Source organism: Pagrus major, chromosome 18 (assembly GCF_040436345.1).
Source record: "Pagrus major chromosome 18, Pma_NU_1.0".
Classification (NCBI taxonomy): domain Eukaryota; kingdom Metazoa; phylum Chordata; class Actinopteri; order Spariformes; family Sparidae; genus Pagrus; species Pagrus major.
Genome location: NC_133232.1, coordinates 18,279,023 through 18,298,338, shown reverse-complemented (window position 1 = coordinate 18,298,338; position 19,316 = coordinate 18,279,023). Strand labels below are relative to the sequence as shown.

The 19,316-nt window shown below is 40.3% G+C and overlaps 3 protein-coding genes across 3 annotated transcripts; 1 reads left to right on the top strand and 2 right to left on the bottom strand.

Annotated features, from left to right (window-relative positions):
- Nucleotides 1-6,737: 6,737 nt before the first annotated feature.
- On the bottom strand, nucleotides 6,738-8,581 carry her11 (hairy-related 11). The gene is given in 4 exon segments (XM_073486429.1): nucleotides 6,738-7,322; nucleotides 7,446-7,556; nucleotides 7,668-7,763; nucleotides 8,528-8,581. Coding segments are annotated over 4 exon segments (846 nt in total).
- A 3,242-nt stretch (nucleotides 8,582-11,823) lies between these two features.
- Nucleotides 11,824-13,215, top strand: her5 (hairy-related 5). The gene is made up of 3 exons (XM_073487531.1): nucleotides 11,824-11,926; nucleotides 12,041-12,136; nucleotides 12,252-13,215. Exons 1-3 carry the CDS (start codon nucleotides 11,879-11,881, stop codon nucleotides 12,720-12,722), a joined length of 615 nt encoding a protein of 204 aa, XP_073343632.1. The 5' UTR covers nucleotides 11,824-11,878; the 3' UTR covers nucleotides 12,723-13,215.
- A 3,315-nt stretch (nucleotides 13,216-16,530) lies between these two features.
- Nucleotides 16,531-19,241, bottom strand: pfdn6 (prefoldin subunit 6). Its single transcript, XM_073486908.1, has 4 exons — nucleotides 19,070-19,241; nucleotides 18,787-18,857; nucleotides 18,575-18,699; nucleotides 16,531-16,847 (listed from the first exon to the last, which is right to left on the bottom strand). The coding sequence occupies exons 1-4, from the start codon at nucleotides 19,131-19,133 to the stop codon at nucleotides 16,727-16,729; spliced, it is 381 nt and encodes a 126-aa protein (XP_073343009.1). The 5' UTR covers nucleotides 19,134-19,241; the 3' UTR covers nucleotides 16,531-16,726.
- Nucleotides 19,242-19,316: the final 75 nt, after the last annotated feature.

Sequence of the window (19,316 nt, the reverse complement as noted above, 5' to 3'; positions counted from 1 at the left end):
AACAGATATCTGTATATGAATGTAGAATCTGTTGGCATAGGATAAAAGCATTCTTGTTTCTGTTTGAGAAGGCTTTGGTTGCATGCAGGTAACCATCTAGCAGCCCATCCTCATCAGGAAAACAACCATACTGACTGTGAAAGTAGCTTATTGTGACCCATATTGATGTTTGTTGTTATGTGGCAACCTCTACTGGCCTTAGTAATTATTATGGCAGCAAAAGAGAAAGTCAGGTGAGGCAGTATGAGCAAAAAGTCCACATAAGGAGGTGGTTTGGTCGGACAAACACAGGAATGTCTTCCAGGAGACCATTGTTGGTGTCCAGTGTGAAAAACAGAAGTCAACGGAGTTAGTTAATTAACGTATGTAACCCTAATCCTAACCCTAGCAACGTAGTTATTTTAACCCAGACCACAATATTTTCCCAAACCTAACCAATTTTTTTTAGTGCCTAAACATAACTAGGTATTTGTCTGGCCTAACACAACCAACTGCACCCTATGATGAGGATCCAATCCATGTTGTTTCGGTAACAGTGATATATGTTGGTGGCAGTCGACCTATTCTGTAGTTTTGGTATGAGGATGTGTTGAGGTTAAACAGTCCGTTATGAGAGCAAAGGAGGCGGAACGCATTAACCAGAATTTAATCTGAAACCATCAGATATCATCTGCTGACAATTTACCTTTTTATTGGCCTTTTTTTTTAATCATCTGCATTCATATGCAGATATCTATTTGAAGAGATTAGCCAAAATGTTATTGTGCGTCCTAAATTGCTTATTGGAGGCACAGAAGAGGAAGCGTTGGCGTTGGCGTTGGCGTTGGCGTTGGCGTTGGCGTTGGCGTTGGCGTTGGCAATCCATCCCACAGTTTAAGCCAATGTTCACCCAGAACCACATTGGTCAACCTCATGGCGGAGGAAAAGTCAGGAGGAGTCATGAGAACCACAAACATACGTGTAAAATGTGATGGAAATGTATCCAGTATAGTTTTTGAGATATTTCAATCTGGATCAAAGTGGTGCACTAATATACTGACATACAGAGGCATGGTACTAGCATGGACAAAAAAGAAATTACCTAGTACAACATTCATTCTTTTGACCTGCAATAATTATCAAATACTTATTAAGTTGTGGAACCTTGAGCCCAAAATGAGACTAAACAATTTAATTTATTATAGTTTCCACTCTATGCTCGGAGATGCCAGCTGCTAAGTCAAGATGGAGAAGGTGGATGTCTTCCTTGGACACCTGTCATCCTCCATCCTGCTTTGGCCCTTGGAGGTTGGCTCCGTGGTGAGATGTCTGCAGTGGCCCTTCTCCTGGCTTTTCGTTTGCCCATTGCTGCTGGCCTGGAAGCATGTCCAGCTGTCCCATCATTCTGTCAGCACCACTGTCTCCCTCAGCCCCAGATTAAAAACGCCAAAGGGGCCGCCAGGAAAAGTGGCTCGCCCCGTCTCTCAGGACTTATGTCAAAAATGTTTCAGTCCTCAGGTAATTTGCTACAGTCTGGGATCCTTTCACTATTACTTCAAAGAGCCTCGCAAAGAGAGGCAAAGAGAGAGAAATGAAAGGGAGGAAAAAAGATATTTAGTCGTCGGTAGTGACAGATCTACATTCTTGAGTATTGACATGTGATCTGAGTGAGGAGTCCTCCTCCTCTACAGCAGCCCTTAAATCATCTGACTGATAAAAATGCACTGTGTCCGTGGACTGTCTTCCAAAATAGAGCTTAGTCAAACAAATTGAGTCATTTCCAAAAGAATTCACAGTCGCTCCTACACAAATAGACAGCATAGTAGAGAGGAAAATGTTCTTTTTATTGTTTCAAAGGTTAGAGAATCATCCTGGGTATTCACATTTGACACATCAGAGGTTTTTAAGGATAATATTTCTAATGTTATTCGGGATTTTAACTTGTACTTCTGCACGTATTTAGATCTGTTGCCCAAATACATGGCTGAATGTGCAAATTTTTTTTAGCCCGAGGCAGATATTCTGAATCTGGAAGGAGGTTAAAGTGTCTGAATCAATCTTAAATGCTCTTGGGTTGATGCACTCCTGCAAATGTTGGCACGAGCAGTTAATTCTTCCCTCTGTGTAAGAAAATCCTCTGCTCTTGGACTTAAATACAAACTGGGCGAGACCTGTGGAATGAGGAACAGAAACAGGAAATTTCAACTTGGATCACCTCACGAGAAATGTAGATTTACTTGAAAGCTCTTCATTGGCTGATTTTTATGCCCAAACTGAATAAACAAACTGACCTTAAAGGACAACACAGTTTCATATTGTTTTACTTTGTTTATATTTGGCGGACCCTGCCACCATTCTAGCTTCAAGGTTCTGTGGACCTTAATTTCCTCTGAGAACAGCTTGTTTATTCAGTTAGGGACAAAAGTTTGTATTATTACCTCATTAATATTGTAAATATTACAATTCTGAGTTTAAATTTCTTCTCCAAAACTACATAGTGCCCCTTGAAGTTAACCAAAAATTAAACATGACAAATGCAGCTCAGCAGCAGATTGTCACAGTCTGGGTGTTTCAGGGACTGTCGTGATGGGCACCTGTCCTGTGGAGCTGCTGAGCTACATCCTAGCACAGTACAGAGTGCACTCTTGCTGTTCATGTGCACATGTGTGATGAAAGTTTGAAAGTATTCAGAGCCCCTCAGCAGGCCGGGACAAACCCTTGACATCTCCACAGTGCAGCGTCTCGAGTTTTCTCCAGATCAGGAATGCATGGGCGCATTCGTGGCAAACAAAAACAGTGATTAAAGAGGGTAACTGGATCAGCTCTAATCAGCACGTCCTGAGAAAATGCCAGGGAGTTTTCAACCATTGTCAGGTCACTCTGAGAGGTGATCTCTTTCCCTATTAATTATGTGTGCCGTGCCGCAGCAGTCGTCCTCTCCAGCGTGTGAGCGACCTTCTCTGCTCTTGTATGTCTGTGCAGAATGATCAAAACATTTCAGGGAGACAGTGTGCAGGATCCAGCTCCCAGTGATGTGCCTGCCCTCTCATTTCTCTGACAAAGAACAATGGCCACCTCAGAAGTAATGGCACTAGCACAGAGAGAGGAGAAGAGGAGCAAAGAGGGAGAAAAATAACCATTACCCCCTAGACATGTTCTATCATGTGATAAATTCTGTTTTCTCAAGCCAAATCCTCCCTGCTGAAAATATTCAGAGCTTGTAAAAAAGATTTGATCATCAGATAAAGAACGGGTTGAGCTTTGAGAGAAAGAAAACGAGGGCAGGGAAGAAGGATGATCATGCATCGTGGGCTTACCGGTGATGGAATAGCTCAATGACATTCTCTATTTATCCCAAACGACAGCTCCTTTTTATTATCCTCACTGTGAGAGGTCAGGGAGGGATGGAGATCACCTAACTCTGCTGTGTCAATGCTGCCCTCTGCTGAACAGAAGTTAAACAACCGCTTTCACACTCTGTAGCTGCCACTGTGGGTGCTTCTCACTTCATTTCTACCTTCTGCAAACTAAATGTGTCCAATTAACTTCTGTCACTGACTTTGCCAATGACTTCCATGATGAATGAGCTGGTAGTCACAGTGGACATTTAACTACAGCTTACACACATGGACTGATTATCAGAGGTGGAGTGAGGACTCAGATTTTGGGAGCAACACCACAGTGTGGAAGTGATGAATTCAAAATTGTACTTAATTAGAAGTACAAAAGCATTATCATCAAAGTATACCAAAGTACCAAAAGTACACATTGTGCAGAATAATGTATATGATATAAGTGGATTATATTTATTGATGCCAGTGTTGTACAAAGTATCCAAAAGTCATACTTAAGTTGAAGTAATGATGTCTGTTTATGTCTGTATTGAAGTTTAGTATTAATTTGGTGACAGTGAAAGTCACCTTGTAATATTCAAGTACCTCAGAATTGTACTTAAATACAGTACTTGGGTAAATGTACTTACTTTCCATCACCGATGGATACATTAATGTGTCATTTCAATGTTGAAACTGGTGAAGGTTATACACCGCTTGCTTATGAATTTCCTCCTGGGGTCATTAAAGTTTATGTTAAGGACAGTAGCATGTATTACGTACGGGGTCAATTTGACTTCAGGAAAAACAAACACAATTTCAAACATTTCTAAATATTTTAATTGTAAAATAAAACATCATCATCACCATCAGTTCTTTTTTTTTGTTTTTTTTACAAAAGCATACAATTTGAACATTGTCAGAGATTGTCCTATGCTACTGTAAGTGCTATATATGCAAATATGTATGTGTGAGATAGTACACAAAGATACATAGTCACCCATATGACTTTGACAGAATATGAACAGCATAGACATTATATGTTTGCTCCTCCCTTGAACTATCACTGTCCTCTCGGGAACCAAGTGTCCCCACCCCCAGGTCGTGGGAAATATCGGTGGTTCTTGCACTACTACAGGTGCAGTCAGGTAGATCTATATACTATTGAAACAATGTTGCGATTGTTTGTGAGAATTGCCAACAGGTGTGGTTCCCGTGGGGGTTGCCAGGTTTGTGTGTGTGTGTGTGTGTGTGTGTGTGTGTGTGTGTGTGTTGTGTGTGTGTGTGTGTGTGTGTGTGTGTGTGGTTAACTACATATTTCAGAGACAAACTTTTAAATATTATAGCGACCTTAATGTCATCCTAAACAACCAAAACAAATGTGTGTAAAATATTTATGCTTGTTATGTGTTTTATACAGTTAAAACCAGCCTATTTAATGGAAATACTCAAGAGACAGAAGTGCCACAAAATTGTACTGTGCAGTACTTCAGTAAAAGTGTGTTGAGAAGCTGAAAAATAAGGGGAAAAGAACTCATTAAACTAATTTGTGGTTGCAAAATAAATCATGTGCTGACAAATAATTTGTTAACGCGCCAAGGAGTCCAGCAGGTACACAGAACGTACTAGAGGTCAAAATATCGTAGAGGTGATTCTCCACAGTCTGGATGCTAATGGCTTCAGCAGCTCTATTAAAACCAGAGCGTGGCCGTTGTTTCGGCTTACGAAGCTACTCAGAGGGGAATGAGTCTGGCCTCATGAGGGTACAATAGAGGCTGATGTGGCTGTGAAAGTTGACTGGATCTGCCAAATCATGAAGTTCTAACACCAAATCCAAGGTTTAGTTGGTAAGTTACTTAGTTGACTTTATTGATTGCATTCAAGAAGGTCACTGTTTGGATGATTTGGAGTAACTTTGACCATATACAGACATGATGTTCACAATAATGCTTTGCACATCTCAAGCATGTTGTGTGCCTCTGCAGGTTTATTCTAATACAGTCCAAAATAACCTGAAGCCCTACTAGTGCTCTGCATGTGAATCTTCCACACAAAGTAATACTGTACATGAAAGACTAATTATACAGGACATCGAGTGTACAGCAGCAGTGCGGCACTACTGGAGATTATACAGCACATCAGAAGGATAAGGGGAACAGGTTGCCTCATGATCCCTTTGCTGGGTGAGGGAGGGATACTTAAGGTTCTACTGTATTTTCTTGTGTGTTGCAGAAATTATCTGATCTGCACATCTAATTAGCAAAGTTCCCATGAAGTCGCACCACTGATCTCTGGTCAGTAAGGCTCTCACCTTTTACTCATTAGTCTAATATTGTGCAACATGTGGTGAGAACAGACTTTGTCATCACAATCTTGTTGCCTTAATCTCAATTTTAACATTTTCACACATTATGCCAGGAGAGCATGTAAACTCGAGGGCAGGTACAGTAGGCTGAAGTGTAGTCAAAACACTGTGTTGATGTATTAAAAGAGCACTCAAGCAATTTAGCAATGCACTCCTGTGACGCTGTCAGACTCACTGTGGACAGTTTTAAAAGAAGAATGAAATTTCTGCAGCAGAACCAGAGATGTTGTCTTTCTTTTTTCTTCCTTCTCAAATCTGGCGACCAGGGATGGGAGGGTTACTTTAAAAATGTATTCCGATACAGTTACTAATTACATTAAAATGTAGTCAGTAACGTAATCCCAGTACCATAATATTAAAGCAATGTAACCTGATTACTTTCCATTACTTTTGGATTATTTCAATACCAAACCTCAACAAATAGAGACTAAAGAATGCTTTTAAGGTTTAAACATAGATGGCCCTCATCCAGTTTATATGGTATAACTGTCTTCATATAGGTAAAAATATTTGTTTACAGTATCAGACATGTCCTAGCAGGACTGGTGTATTTACTAACATTAATGAATGATGACTGTATTGCAGTTAACTGTGCCTGCACAGGTGATTAACTTACTGAAACACTTCATTAGAACAGAGCCGTCGTTAAGGTTATTAGTTCCACCGGTGCTTTTTATACAATGACAAGTGAAAATGTCTGCTGAGAAAAAAGTTACAGGCTATTAGAGTCTATTAGAATCATTCCAGATGCCGAAAAAGACATATTATGTTTTATTTCTGTTTTTATCCACATGATTATCTTAAATATCAGGGAACATAAAACCTGCAATTTATTCATGGTGAGTGTATAATCACATACATACAGTAGATAAATGTACAAATTGAGACTTGTTATGTTCAAGTAGAAGTTTTATTTCTAAGAAGAAATACAAAATATAGGCAATTTAATAATATGTACACTATACATTCCCAGCTGGGAGAGTTTTTCATCCTCTCCACAGTTGGTTTCAGCTAGTCCCCACTAGGTGGCTCTGCTGTTCTCAGTCTGTCAGTCCCCTTCATCAGAACCATGGCCTCCACATGGGTGAGGAGGCGTTTGGTGGGGACCCCTCCCTGGGTGCAGCGTGTGGAGGAGACCTCAGAGAGGTGTGAGGGGGGCAGTGAAGGGCAGGAGGGCCGGAGTGAGGGACGGTGGACGGGAAACTGAAGAAGGAGGTGTTGGAGGACAGAGGTGACAGGCTGGGGGGGAAGGAGAAGTGAGAGGCAAACGACGGGAAAGGAGGAGAGGTGGCGTATGTGGAGAAGGAGGGAGAGAGCCAGGGGGAGGGAGGGGGGGACAGATAGTCGTGGCACGGTGTGGAGCAGGAGGGTGGCTGGAACGGGGAGAGAGATGGGAACCTCTCTTTTCTCCTCTCAGATGTGCAAATGGCGTCCACAGATGTTGCATGTGGTGGTTTAGCCGCCTCCGTCTCAGTCGTTCTCTGGCTGAAGTCTGGTTTCGGGTGCTGGCTCTCTGTGTGATGTTTCAGGCCCTCAATCAGGCTCATTCTCTGCGTTGGGGTTATCTTGTGCATGTAGCTGGTCAGCTGGGTCACACACTGCTGAAAACCTGCACTCTGCATGGTGAGGAGAGCAGGAGCACTGGGCTGATGAAGGTTTACCACAGGAGCAGAGTCTGCAGTGAGTGAAAAGACACCATGGTGAGGGATTTGTTGCAGCAGAAAGGGATTTTTATGAAGAATTTCATACATTTTTTTCAAGTGATAAACTATTTTGTCTGACTAACCATTGCTCCTGTTCTTCTCATCTGTCCACTTCTGAAGATACTCCACAGCCAAGTCAAGAATCTCTGCTTTCTCTATTTTAGGATTCTGCAGCCGCTGTGTGTGAGAACAGTGAAACGAGGGAGGAAAAACATTTCATCATTGTAAGGTTATGAATCCTTTAAACACGTGCAGAGGCTGGATGTGATTTTCTTTGACGTGACTCACTGGATCAGACGTGTTATTCAACAGCAGACTCCTCAGCTCAGCCAGACTTTGGTTTATCCGATCTCTCCTCTTCTTCTCCACAACTGGTTTCAGCACCTAGAAGGAGATAAAGTTATGGTCACTTATAAAGGTGTTTTTATACTGTATATACCACCAGTTACATCTATCTATCTATATGTGTATGCTCTAAGCAGTTTTGTAAAAAGTACACGAAAGTCATACTTGAGTAAAAGTAAAGTTACTGTCTTAAAATATTACTTAGGTAAAAGTGGAAGTCACCCAAACAAATAATTAAGTAGGCAAAAGTCTTAAAGGATCTGATATTAAATGTACTTAAGTCTCAAAAGTAAGGTTAATTTAACATTAACATTTAACATATATTTACATCTATGTATATGAGGATGTCTGCACCACCTTGGCTCTAATACAGCATGAGATCTGCAAAGTAACTAGTAACTAAAGTTATCAGATAAATGTAATGAGTAAAAAGTATAACATTTTCCTCCATAATGTAGTGGAATGAAAGTATAAAGTAGCAGAAAATGGAAATACTCAAGTAGTACAAGTACAAGTAACTCTTAACTACAGTACTTGAGTGAATGTACTTAGTTACATCACTGGCTATTAGCCTTAATGGTTGATAATAATTCTGTATAAATCAATTATAAGTCGTTAATTTAAAAAACAACAACATTTTTTGGGTTGCCAGGTTGTAATATTTGTTTATTAGCATGGCTGCAGTAAATGGCAACCAAAAACTGTTTTTTAATAATGTTTTCAAATTAATAAAGCATTAGTTACAACGTATGAAATGAGTGTTAATGGAGCATTATTATAAATTATAAAAGAAGATTTCTTACTCTTTTTCGACTCTTGCCATCCTCCACAGAGGTATTGTGTAGTTTCCTGGTCATGTTGCAGTGTTTGGTCCGAGTGTCCTGAGTGGTGAAGCTGCAGCAGTTTAAACAGCCTCCTGTCCTCTGTGGGGGGGTATATGTAGACCTCGTGCTGCCTCTGATTGGCTGACAGGTGTGAGTGACGACACTTAACCGAAAGCGGCCTCAGTTAACCTCTTTATGGGCTATAGAGCAAACCGAAACTAAATGTTTAACCGTGATTAGGTGGGGAATAGTCTAAAAAAACATCACTTGATGTTAAAAGCAAAAATATTATAACATATAAGTTATCTTTGCAGATGATGACATCATCAGACAGAGGCAGCCAGCTGCTGAAGTTTCAAAGTTTATCTCATGAAAGGTTAAGCTTTAAATTTCTGTCTTTATTTTGTATTCAGAACATTTCGTACATGAAATATTACATTTTTATTTAATAATGAGTCTTGATGTCCAACTTCTCACACATTATTGATTCATTTAATTAATTAGGCTAAACGTGGAGCATTTTCTTGACTTTTAACGCGTCATAGACAAACGCATCCATGAAGTGAGACTATGGGAAACTTCTTCTTTTCTCGTGGGAACAGAAATGAAGTGAGAAAGCTTTTACGATGTGTGAGACATCAGCACTCTGCCTGAAGTGATGACAAAAACCAAATGAGAGCAGCGCTGGGCCAAAAGATGAGGCTCAACTTCAGATACAAGAATGTATTTATAAGTCATCCTTTTCTGTAAAGGAGCCTACATACTATGACTATACATCAAATAAACATAAATTCAGCTGATGCTGATCCTAAAGATAACTAAAGGGAGCAGGTCACGTGTGTGTGTAGCTGTGATGAAGAAGTGTGAGGATGATTATTACAGCTGAGTGTGAAGTGTGCTGCCCTCAGCTCAGCCTGATGCCTCATGTTTGGACTTCACACAGAATCTAGCCAGTTGTTGACTTCACTACAGGCCAGCTCCGTTTGATTTCAGCTCTTTTGTCAGTGTGGCCGACACACCCGAAGAGCCACGATATTACAAGTCCACGGTCCGTTTGTCCGCCACCAAAGGGCACATTCTCCCTCATTAGTTTCCCATCACAGGCTCAGGCGAGCACATTACAGCGCTTATTTATGGGGCGGGTCCACGTGGCTTAAAGCCTACACACACACACACACACACACACACACACATAAAGAGAGAGGGAGAGAGGTAGTCAATATCTAAACATTGCCTCTTTTATATTATATTACTATATGTATTAAATGTACATTTATTTTCTATATTGAAACTATAGGCTATGTGTGTAAAAATGTATCCTTTAAAGTGAGTTTCCTTAGAAACCAAAGTTTCCTTGGTGACCAACCTCTGATCCTCCACTAATCGGCCTCTCTTTGATTTGAAACGGAAGTACCATTGCCTGTGAAAAGCCATTTAATCTGCGGGATCCCCGTGATCCGATCATCACAGTGTTATCTCCACACTTGAGCCTATTATGGGGATCAGGGGGACCATAAATGCAGTGCGGAGAAAGCTACCCCAAAAACTCAAAGCCCATGAAGTCAGCCTTTAAAATGAAACATCTTAGATGGAAACTGGACATTTAACATGTATGCTGTCTTCTGCACGGATCTTCTTGTGCGACACAAAGTGGAGGTAAACACAACTCCTTCACACAGCACAGGCGTTTAGGTGTGAAATGGGCAATTTGGCTCCATACAACACGAGGCGATGGGCTATTTGGAGATATGAGGGTGTGGTGTGGGGGGTTGGGGGGAGGGGGGAGGGGATGGTTTACGTCTATCTGCCTATATTTTATTCTGTCACTGAGTAGAAAACGATTGTGTTGGAAACAACAAGTAGACTAGTTTAATCTGATGTTTATGTTCAAATAGATAGAAGTGATAAAAGTCGATCAAATAAACCTGAGTCAGTAAAATCAACAGATCTAATGTCGAGCTTGATTCAGTATAAAGTAGGTCCAGAAACTATAGTATACATGTACTCATATAGTATACATGTACTCAAGCACTGTATTCAGGTAGAAATACAAGGAACTTTACTTGAATATTTCCTTTTTATACTACTTTTTTTTTAATCTCAGGTAAATATTCTTCATTTTACTTCACTAGACTACATTTGTCTGGCAGTTTTAGTTAATGTCACTCAGATTAAAATTGTTCATATACTTTTCCTGTCCAGTGAAAACCATGAAGCCAATCTACAGATGAGAAATGTTTGTAATAAAGTCTACGTTTTTCTATCTTACTTTAAGTTATAGCCTATTTTTTTTGTTTTCTGTGCACCTACATTTTTAACACTACATTCTTCTTCTTGTTGTTTTATCTTATCTGTTTCCCAATGCCAATAAAGCTTCTTTGAATTTTAAATAAATAAATAAAAATATGAATAAGCTGAAGGATGGGTGGAGAAAATTCTACTTTAAAAACTATTCAAACCCCTCTAGAAGCTGTAAAATGCTAAAAACAGGGCTGTGAAAAGCATGAAAAGATGACCTTTTAGAGATATGTGGTTCTCATAGGAAAGCCACAGTGCAAAGAAGGATCTTGAACTGAATATGATGTTTTGCTGTATGTTAAACTAGTCAACAGTTTACATTAAGTAGTTAAATGGACTCAACCTTAAACAGCAGCAAAATTAAACATACACATTTATTCAGTTGTAATATTAATTTTAAAAAAATCAGATGTTTTTTCTCTAATGATTTGGACTTTTACTTGTAGAGGAGTATTTTCACACTGTGGTATTAGTGCTTTAAAGGGACACTACGTAGTTTTGGGAAGAAATTCGAACTTTAATTTCATTTTAATATTTACAAAATTAATGAGGTAATATTACAAACTCAGGAATATTTATCTTTCCCATAACTGAATAAACAAGCTGTTCTCAGACGAAAATAAGGTCCCAATAACACTGTTTGAGGCTAGAAAGGTGGCAGGGTCCGCCACATATAAACAAAGTAAAACAGTATGAAACTGTAATCCTTGCAACGCACCTTCTTTATTTCCAGCTATGTGCTCAATTTTACCTCGTGAAAGTCTTGTTATTTGGGCATTTCTGTTAGAAATGATGTAAACTGTGACTGTGCACAACATGTTAAAAGGTTTAGGGTGTGTTTGCTGCCAATAAGAGGACAGGAACTCTCCCTGGGGTCAAGGCCGCGTGCTGCTGAATGAACGAGGGGCGTGTCCCGCAGGGGCGGGGCCACACGCGGGGATATCAACAAATTGCAATGAGAACACACACGTGCCATTTTGATTTTGGGTTCACAGACAGCAGCGACAAACAGACACGAGACAACTTTCCAGCATGAAAGCGTTATCTCCAGAGTCTCCCCGACCTCGGTCCATGAGAAGGGTAAGCTGCCGCATCCTGACTCCTGTTAGGCTGAATGAGACCTGAAGGTAAAACTGAGAGTTGGAAATGTTGTTCAGGGTTATTAATTGTGATCTTTTACTTTTAAACGCACAGTTCTCAAAACCGATGATGGAGAAACGCAGACGGGAGCGCATCAACCAGAGTCTGGAGACGTTACGACTCCTGATGCTGGAAAACACTGATAGTGAGGTAAAGACCTGCGTCATGCTCTGGTTTTAGTTTGACTCCTGGCAGCATTTCTAACACCGGGCTGTTACTCTGAACTTCGTGTACTTGGTGAATGATGTGTGCTCTCGTTCCTCAGAATCTGAAGAATCCAAAGGTGGAGAAGGCAGAGATCTTGGATAGTGTGGTCCACTTCCTGAGGACGAAGAACGAGGTGAAGAAGGGTCACCGGGCCGTAAACAGAGTCCTGAGCAGGGACCAGGGACGTGCATGTACCCGCCAGCACAACTACCATGAAGGCATGAGATCCTGCCTGATGAGGGTCAGCCACTTCATAGCCAGCAAGAGCCAGGAGTTAGGGGAGACCTGCGGGGACGCAGTGCAGGCCTCTCTCGCGTATCCCGAACCCCAGACCCACCCTTCATCTCCAGGGGGCATGTACCCCTCTCCTGCAGCTCTGTCTCCTCAACATCTGCACCACCAGCACGCCATGTCCCATCCATACCTCACCCGGGTGCCTGTCCTCCACTGCGACACCAGGGAGCCCTTCTCCCCCAACGCAGCCTCCACGCACATCACTGATCCCGTGTGGAGGCCCTGGCCTCAGTGACAGACACTTTGACACAGATTTTATTTTTGATATATGGCTGCTATAGATGCCGACAGACTGTAAATATGTATGTTGTTGTACAGCCTGGATTCTATTGTACAGTGAAGATATTTTCCGCGAAAACTCACGTGTAAGATTAAATCCACTTTCATGTGGAGTTGTTGCTTTATGGTTCTTATGATTCGCAGCGCATCTTGTTTTTGGGGGGAGTTTAGCTGTAAATATGTGATGTTTTTAGGCGGCAGTGTCCGAGCACTGTTGTTATTTTTTTGTATATGAATACCCACGTGTATTTGTTGCTGCTGAAACGCGTGCGTCAAAATGCTTTTTTTCTATTTTTTACAGCTTGATCAGAATTGCCATTCTTGTTTTGCTGTCTTTGCTCTGAGATGTAAATATTTCACACGTGAAATGTGGAATTAATTTTATGATTGTGCTTTGCTGAATCCTTTGTCCCAGTTCACAATAAAAGTACAACTTCCTGATCATTCCAGATCCAGAGTGGCCTATTTGCTTTGTCGATAGCTCGTACTTGAGCTGAAGAGGTGGGCGTCCACAGGACAGTTAACACATACTTTATCCGGGCTGGACAGCAGTTATGAAATGGTTTTTCTATTGAAATGTTGATGGTAGGGAGTCTGTTGCTCCTATGATCTTAAGTGCAGTTTTTCAGATGTAAAAAAAGCAACCAGGAGTGGTCGTTCACACACTGTCCAGCATCCAGACTGTTTCAGGTGTGGCAGCAATTTATAAAATCCACATCGAAATGAACCAGACCAGCTGAGTACAGGCTTAAATATTTCAATTCACTACAGTCTCTCTCTCTCTCTCTCTCTCTCTCTATATATATATATATATATATATATATATATATATATATATATATATATATATAATATATATAGAGAGAGAGAGAGAGAGAGAGAGATATATATATATATATATATATATATATATATATATATATATATATATATATATATATATATATATATATATATAGTATAAGTATAAATTAAAATATAAAGCCGAACCGGTTCAACTGTTTGGCACGCGTTCGCGCAATGGTTTCCATTACGCGTCCTACGATTTAAAACAAACAGTTGAACCATGTGAAGGTTCAGACCCTTTTGGCTGACCAGCAGCAAGTGTTGAGCTGTTTTTACCACCTACTCACATTCTCCAGGTGCAGAATTGCACTGTGCGTGTTGGAAGAGACACTTAAAGCATAGAGACAGCTGGCTCTGAGGACGGGGGAGGCCAGCTTTCTGCGTAAAAGATCAAATTCTACTGTTATTAAGTCGTGATATTGTCTGATGTAAACATAGTCAATTTGCACTTCCACCGACAAAACACTCTTAAAATATTGTAGCAAACATTTTATTTAGGGTTTCAGTGGGATGTTTTTAGTTATTAAGCACCTCGGCCCGAGTTGGGTCGTGGAAACTATAAATGTTTCAGATCTGGTCTGCAGATTGGAGGACACTGTGAGTGCTGCAGAGTGCGGACAGTGTGTTAATGGCCATTGTCGTGTTCTTTTCTACATCTGAAAACTGCTCTAAAAACAACAGGCTCTCTATCAACATATCAATGCACACCTGTTTTGCCACCATGTTTAAGTAGACCTTCCATTTTACTGGGAATAAAGGCAGCCAATTTAACTCATATCCTAAATTTATATGGTGGTCTGATGGTTCTTATAGTTTAAATTTTGAGTGGATAATGTTTGTAATTTGGGATTACAGTTAGTTGATACATTTGTAATGAAACGACGCGCTGGTCACAGTGCAGGGAGCAGAGACTGCGCCTTCATAACCTTCTTGGCATAACCTTTGAACATTTTCCTGATATTGAGGGGTAAGTTAGAGGAAATGTATTTATCGTGTGAGGGTTTGGTTGGTACATTCCTTAAAGCCTGTTTGAAAACATCCTTTATGAAAGCAGGTGTTAGTCCCGCTGGGCTGATCCCTCGACAGGATGCTCTTTTGTGCGCTTTGAAGCTTAAACCGCCTGGAGAAAAGCCCGCGGGACTAAGTAAATCAATTAAAGGTGGAATCAGATTAGGGTTTCATCTGAGGGGGGGTTTCTCTCAATGAAGATTGAACTGGTCCAGTGGCAGAATGACTGTTTATTAGTCCAGGATTCATCCAAAGCGGATGCATCTACTAAAAGGTCTGTTTACTTTAGACAAAGAGCACGAAAAGGCAGAAATGTATCTCAGAATGTTTACAAAACTTAAACCGTGAGAAATCTGCCAGTTTCATCTGACCTGAGAAACCTACCACATCACTCCACGCGCTCATCAACAGTTGTTTCTGTTGGTTTTATCACATCGGCGCGAGCACACTTGAGAAGTGATGGATCACCTTTTGGCCTCATCAATAAACCATCTGATGACTGTAGGTCACATAAGGAGCATCGTCCGATATGATATTTTGATTGTGGGATTCTCTCATGAACCTTCTGGAGTTAAGCGATTTTAAGTTCATGTGTTTTGAGTTTGGGCTATCAACCTTGCAGTGCTGTTTCAAATTTAATGAAATCACCTGTAATAATAAAAAATAAATCGGCCATAGTTGTACTTGAATGTAGCGTCAGAGGTTATTTTATATTTTAGAAGATGTGTCTATTATATAGCCTGCCTGCCAGTGGCCACGTGTCGGCCATCTTTCCAGCTGAAGTGATATAAGAGCAGCACACCTCAGTGTTAATGGGTCTGCTGCTTCCCACGCGCCACAGGTGACGGGCTCGTGCACGAAAACACCGTCTTGTCCTGCAGTGTTATTACAGTGCACGTGTGTGTGTGTGTGTGTGTGTGTGTGTGTGTGTGTGTGTGGCGTCAGGTATTTACAGCCTAAATTCAGTACAAGCTATAGTATAAACATGTTTGTAAGCTTATATTATTTCTGTACAGAAGAGTTATTCATTGAGCTAAAGGCTGAAGGCCCATGAGTTAAGTAACAAACACTAGCATAAAATAATGAGAAAGATTAGGAGTGCCATATTTTGTTTAATGGTATAAATTTAGCTTGGTCATTTACATTATATTTCAGTGTGTTTTAAGTATTTTTAATGCATGCTAACAGCTGTGTGTTAGCTGGACAGGTTAACACAGATGTTGTTTAGCTAGCTTAAATCTTATTAGCCGGTCGGCTAGCCCGCTGTAAGCTACTAATGTGGCTCAAACGTTATTAACGACGAGATTGTCGTCGGTTATCTCATCTTTCAGCCTGCTGGTGTGTGAAACCACTGAATACAGTCACATTAACAGCCCACACATCTTCAGTTCTTTGGGCAAAGATTTATCAAACCTACACGAGCAAATCGCAATGTAAATATACAGTCATGCTACATCTTTCAGCTGTTTGTCCTTAGTTTGCATTTTTTATTTAAGGGGTTTTTTTTGTTCTTAAGGACTCTGAAGACTTTGTTTTTTAATATTCATGTCTCCTAAAGCCTCCGCTGGTGGTAAACTGCGGGGTAAAGCACATTCATTAATGTGAACAAAGCTGCACCGCTGTGCCTTGTTCAGGCTGTGAGGTGTGGGGCGGGTCGGGGACTGGACAACATCTGCTCCGGTGGCCACCAGCCTGCCCCCGCAATTAAAGAGGGGCTGCTTCAACCTGTTGTGTGTACTGATCACTTATAAAGACTCTGCTCACACAATTAAAGACCCCCTCCAAGGAAAATCAAGTTTTTAACCTTGTTAACCTGTCCATATGGTGTTTTTCTATATGATACCAGACATATAATATGCAAAATAAGCAGTCAACTCCATATTATAGGTCAGAAAACTGAAGGAAAGGTATGAGCTTTCATGAAAAACACGTTTATTAGTAACAAGAGAGAAGTCACAGTAATAAGGCTGCAAATTACTGACAAGATACAAGCAGAATTTTATCAGCCTTATGTTAAAGGCTTACATTATATTATGACTAACCCCTTCTACTTTCATCTATGTGTGTGTGTTTGTGTGTGTATAGGCATGCAGCTGGATCACTCGGTCAGACTTTGCCAACAGCCATGCCCTGAGCTTTCTGAAACTCCTGCTGCAAACTGGACAGGACTTCTCGATGCTGGTCGGATTTCTTTTCCATGTCTTTCAGGAGCGTCTCGTACCTTTGACTGGAACAGACCAAAGAAACAAAAATGAGAGATTCAAAAACACTAAATGTTTTCACATAAGAGATGTTGGAGAGAGAGAACAATTGGAATATAAACACACTTTAATTTAAAAAAAATATGATTGATTTTATTGATTGTAGTGATCGATGATTACTACAGAGTGATCATAAAGTTGATTTAGCAGCAGTCTGAGGTTAATCTCTAATTTTCTGATCATCTGATTGGAATACACAAAAAAGTTGGATGCTCCTGCAATTGCAGGGACAGAGTGAAGACTAACAAGGATGTTGTAGAATAGATTATTCTCTCCTTACTGCCCTCTACATGTGAGCATGATAACACAGCTAAGTTTGCACCAATATCCACCCTGAGCCATTTGTAAATATTCAGGAACAGACATAATACCAATGTCTTTTAAGACTGCAAGTATGTGGAGCGCTATCAGAACACCCTTGTGACACTTCGTCAGTCACTCATCTAAATACACAGTTTTGTCACTTGGGGTCAGATCATTTTTAAAATCACAACAACAAGAAACACATTCACTGGAATGAAGATGATACGTGATCAAACATTTAAATATTTTGAATTTAAAAAAGTCACATGGTGTTATTAAACAGGGGCTATTCTGTGTAATAAAAAAAAAGAGATAAAAAAGGGCCACTACGTAGTTTTGGAGAAGAAATTCAAATACAGTTTTAATATTTACAATATTAATGACGTTATAATACAAACTAAGAAATATTTATTGCGTCTTCATAACATAATAAACAAGCTGTTCTCAGAGGAAAATAAGGTCCCCAAAACACTGTTTGAAGCCAGTTAGGTGGCAGGGTCCGCCAAATATAGACAAAGTACAACAGATTGAAATTGTGTTGTCCTTTAAGGTCGGCTTGTTTATTCAGTATATTCAGACATGACAATGAAGAGAGTTTCTTTATTTAGTTTGTTTAGGCAAAAAGAAAAGAAAAATTCAGTCAATGAAGATCTTACACTTCTGACCAAAATTTCTCCCCCAAAACTACAAAGTGCACCTTTAAGAGCTGATCTTGTTTAAGGAGGGGAGAAAGGAAGGAGAGGGAAAAACAGAGAGAGAGAGAGGGAGAAAAAAAAGACACAGTAGGATGTTTCACCTCCCTGCCAAGAAAACTTAACCAAATATTATTCTATTTTTATTTCATTTTGTTTTTATTTGTCTATTTTATTTTATTTGACGAAGTATATACGTGAACTTTACTCTTTTCCCTATTCCCCTTCCGGCTATTTCTAAACTTCTTCCCAGTTTAGCACAAGCGTGCATCAAGCACTGGTGCTATTGAGTGCATGCTGCATGTTGGCTTTTTTCAGAACTGGGACACACTTTCCTACTTACCCGATGTGATTGGAAGAACCTAATAATTACTCTATTTGCACAATAGGCTATGGTGCCTTAAACCAGATATATGACGACTACAAGCTGTGTGAGCCTTAGCTATGACGTCTAAAAAGTAAAACTCTATACCTCCAACATTGCCATGGCAACACATAGACTAATTGTAATTATTATGTATAATTATGATAACTGACCTCTAACAACTGAGACCACACTGGGCTCCCACATATATGGAATAAAGACTTATTTACAGCCTATTGATGCGGTCACACTGGATCCCAGTGCACTGTGGACTTCCCTAGCATGGCACCTGTGTAGGATGGGAGAATACAGACTGGACGACAGAGGGACTCACATCTCTCCGTTGATGTACTCCAGCCTCTTTGTGACGGTAGCTTTGGCTTCATCCAGGTCCTGCTTCACTAATACTGGGCCAATAAGCTTATAAACTATGTTTGCGCTGTCCAGCAGATCCAGCTCCTGGAAAGACAAGGAGATCATATTTCAATACTGAACACACCATTCGAGGAAATGAGTTTTACAAAAGGAAAATGAGCTGTGAGTTACCTCTTTGACAATGTTGTTCTCTGTCAGCTGCGTCTCCAGCTTCTGTCTGGCTGACATGCTCTTGCTAACATCTAAACGACAAACAGGTATTAATGAACAGAGGCAGCGGTTTATTTTTACATAATGTAACAGAAGTATTGTTGCAATCATTTACTATATAATAAAAGTACATGCAATAGCTTTTGAGTTCATTTCACAGATGACTAGCTGTACTACTATGGTCAGTTAGCTCCACACAACATGGCCCGGTGTGACAAAACATGCAATGCTAGCTGCCACCTACCTTTTTGTATCTGTGTGTATTTTTCTAATTCCGCTTTCAACTTCTTTTGAATGGCGTCTGCCATCTTTGCGTTTGATCTAAGAAGTAGTATAGACTGAGTAAATATATCAAAGAGCTAAGAGGCTAAATGTGGTGTGACATGGAAGCTGTGCGTTAGCTAACAGGAAAGGGCAGCGGCTAAGGCGGATATTAGCCGATCCCTTCAGCGTAAGAGCATTCGCTACTTAAAGGTTTTTACATGACAAGA

Coding starts and splice junctions, on each gene's coding strand:
- her5 (XM_073487531.1), top strand. CDS start 11,879: ATGAAAGCGTTATCTCCAGAGTCTCCCCGACCTCGGTCCATGAGAAGG. Junction 11,927..12,040: donor GACCTCGGTCCATGAGAAGG/GTAAGCTGCCGC, acceptor TTAAACGCACAG/TTCTCAAAACCGATGATGGA. Junction 12,137..12,251: donor TGGAAAACACTGATAGTGAG/GTAAAGACCTGC, acceptor CTCGTTCCTCAG/AATCTGAAGAATCCAAAGGT.
- pfdn6 (XM_073486908.1), bottom strand. CDS start 19,133: ATGGCAGACGCCATTCAAAAGAAGTTGAAAGCGGAATTAGAAAAATAC. Junction 18,858..19,069: donor ATACACACAGATACAAAAAG/GTAGGTGGCAGC, acceptor TTTGTCGTTTAG/ATGTTAGCAAGAGCATGTCA. Junction 18,700..18,786: donor AGAACAACATTGTCAAAGAG/GTAACTCACAGC, acceptor TTGTCTTTCCAG/GAGCTGGATCTGCTGGACAG.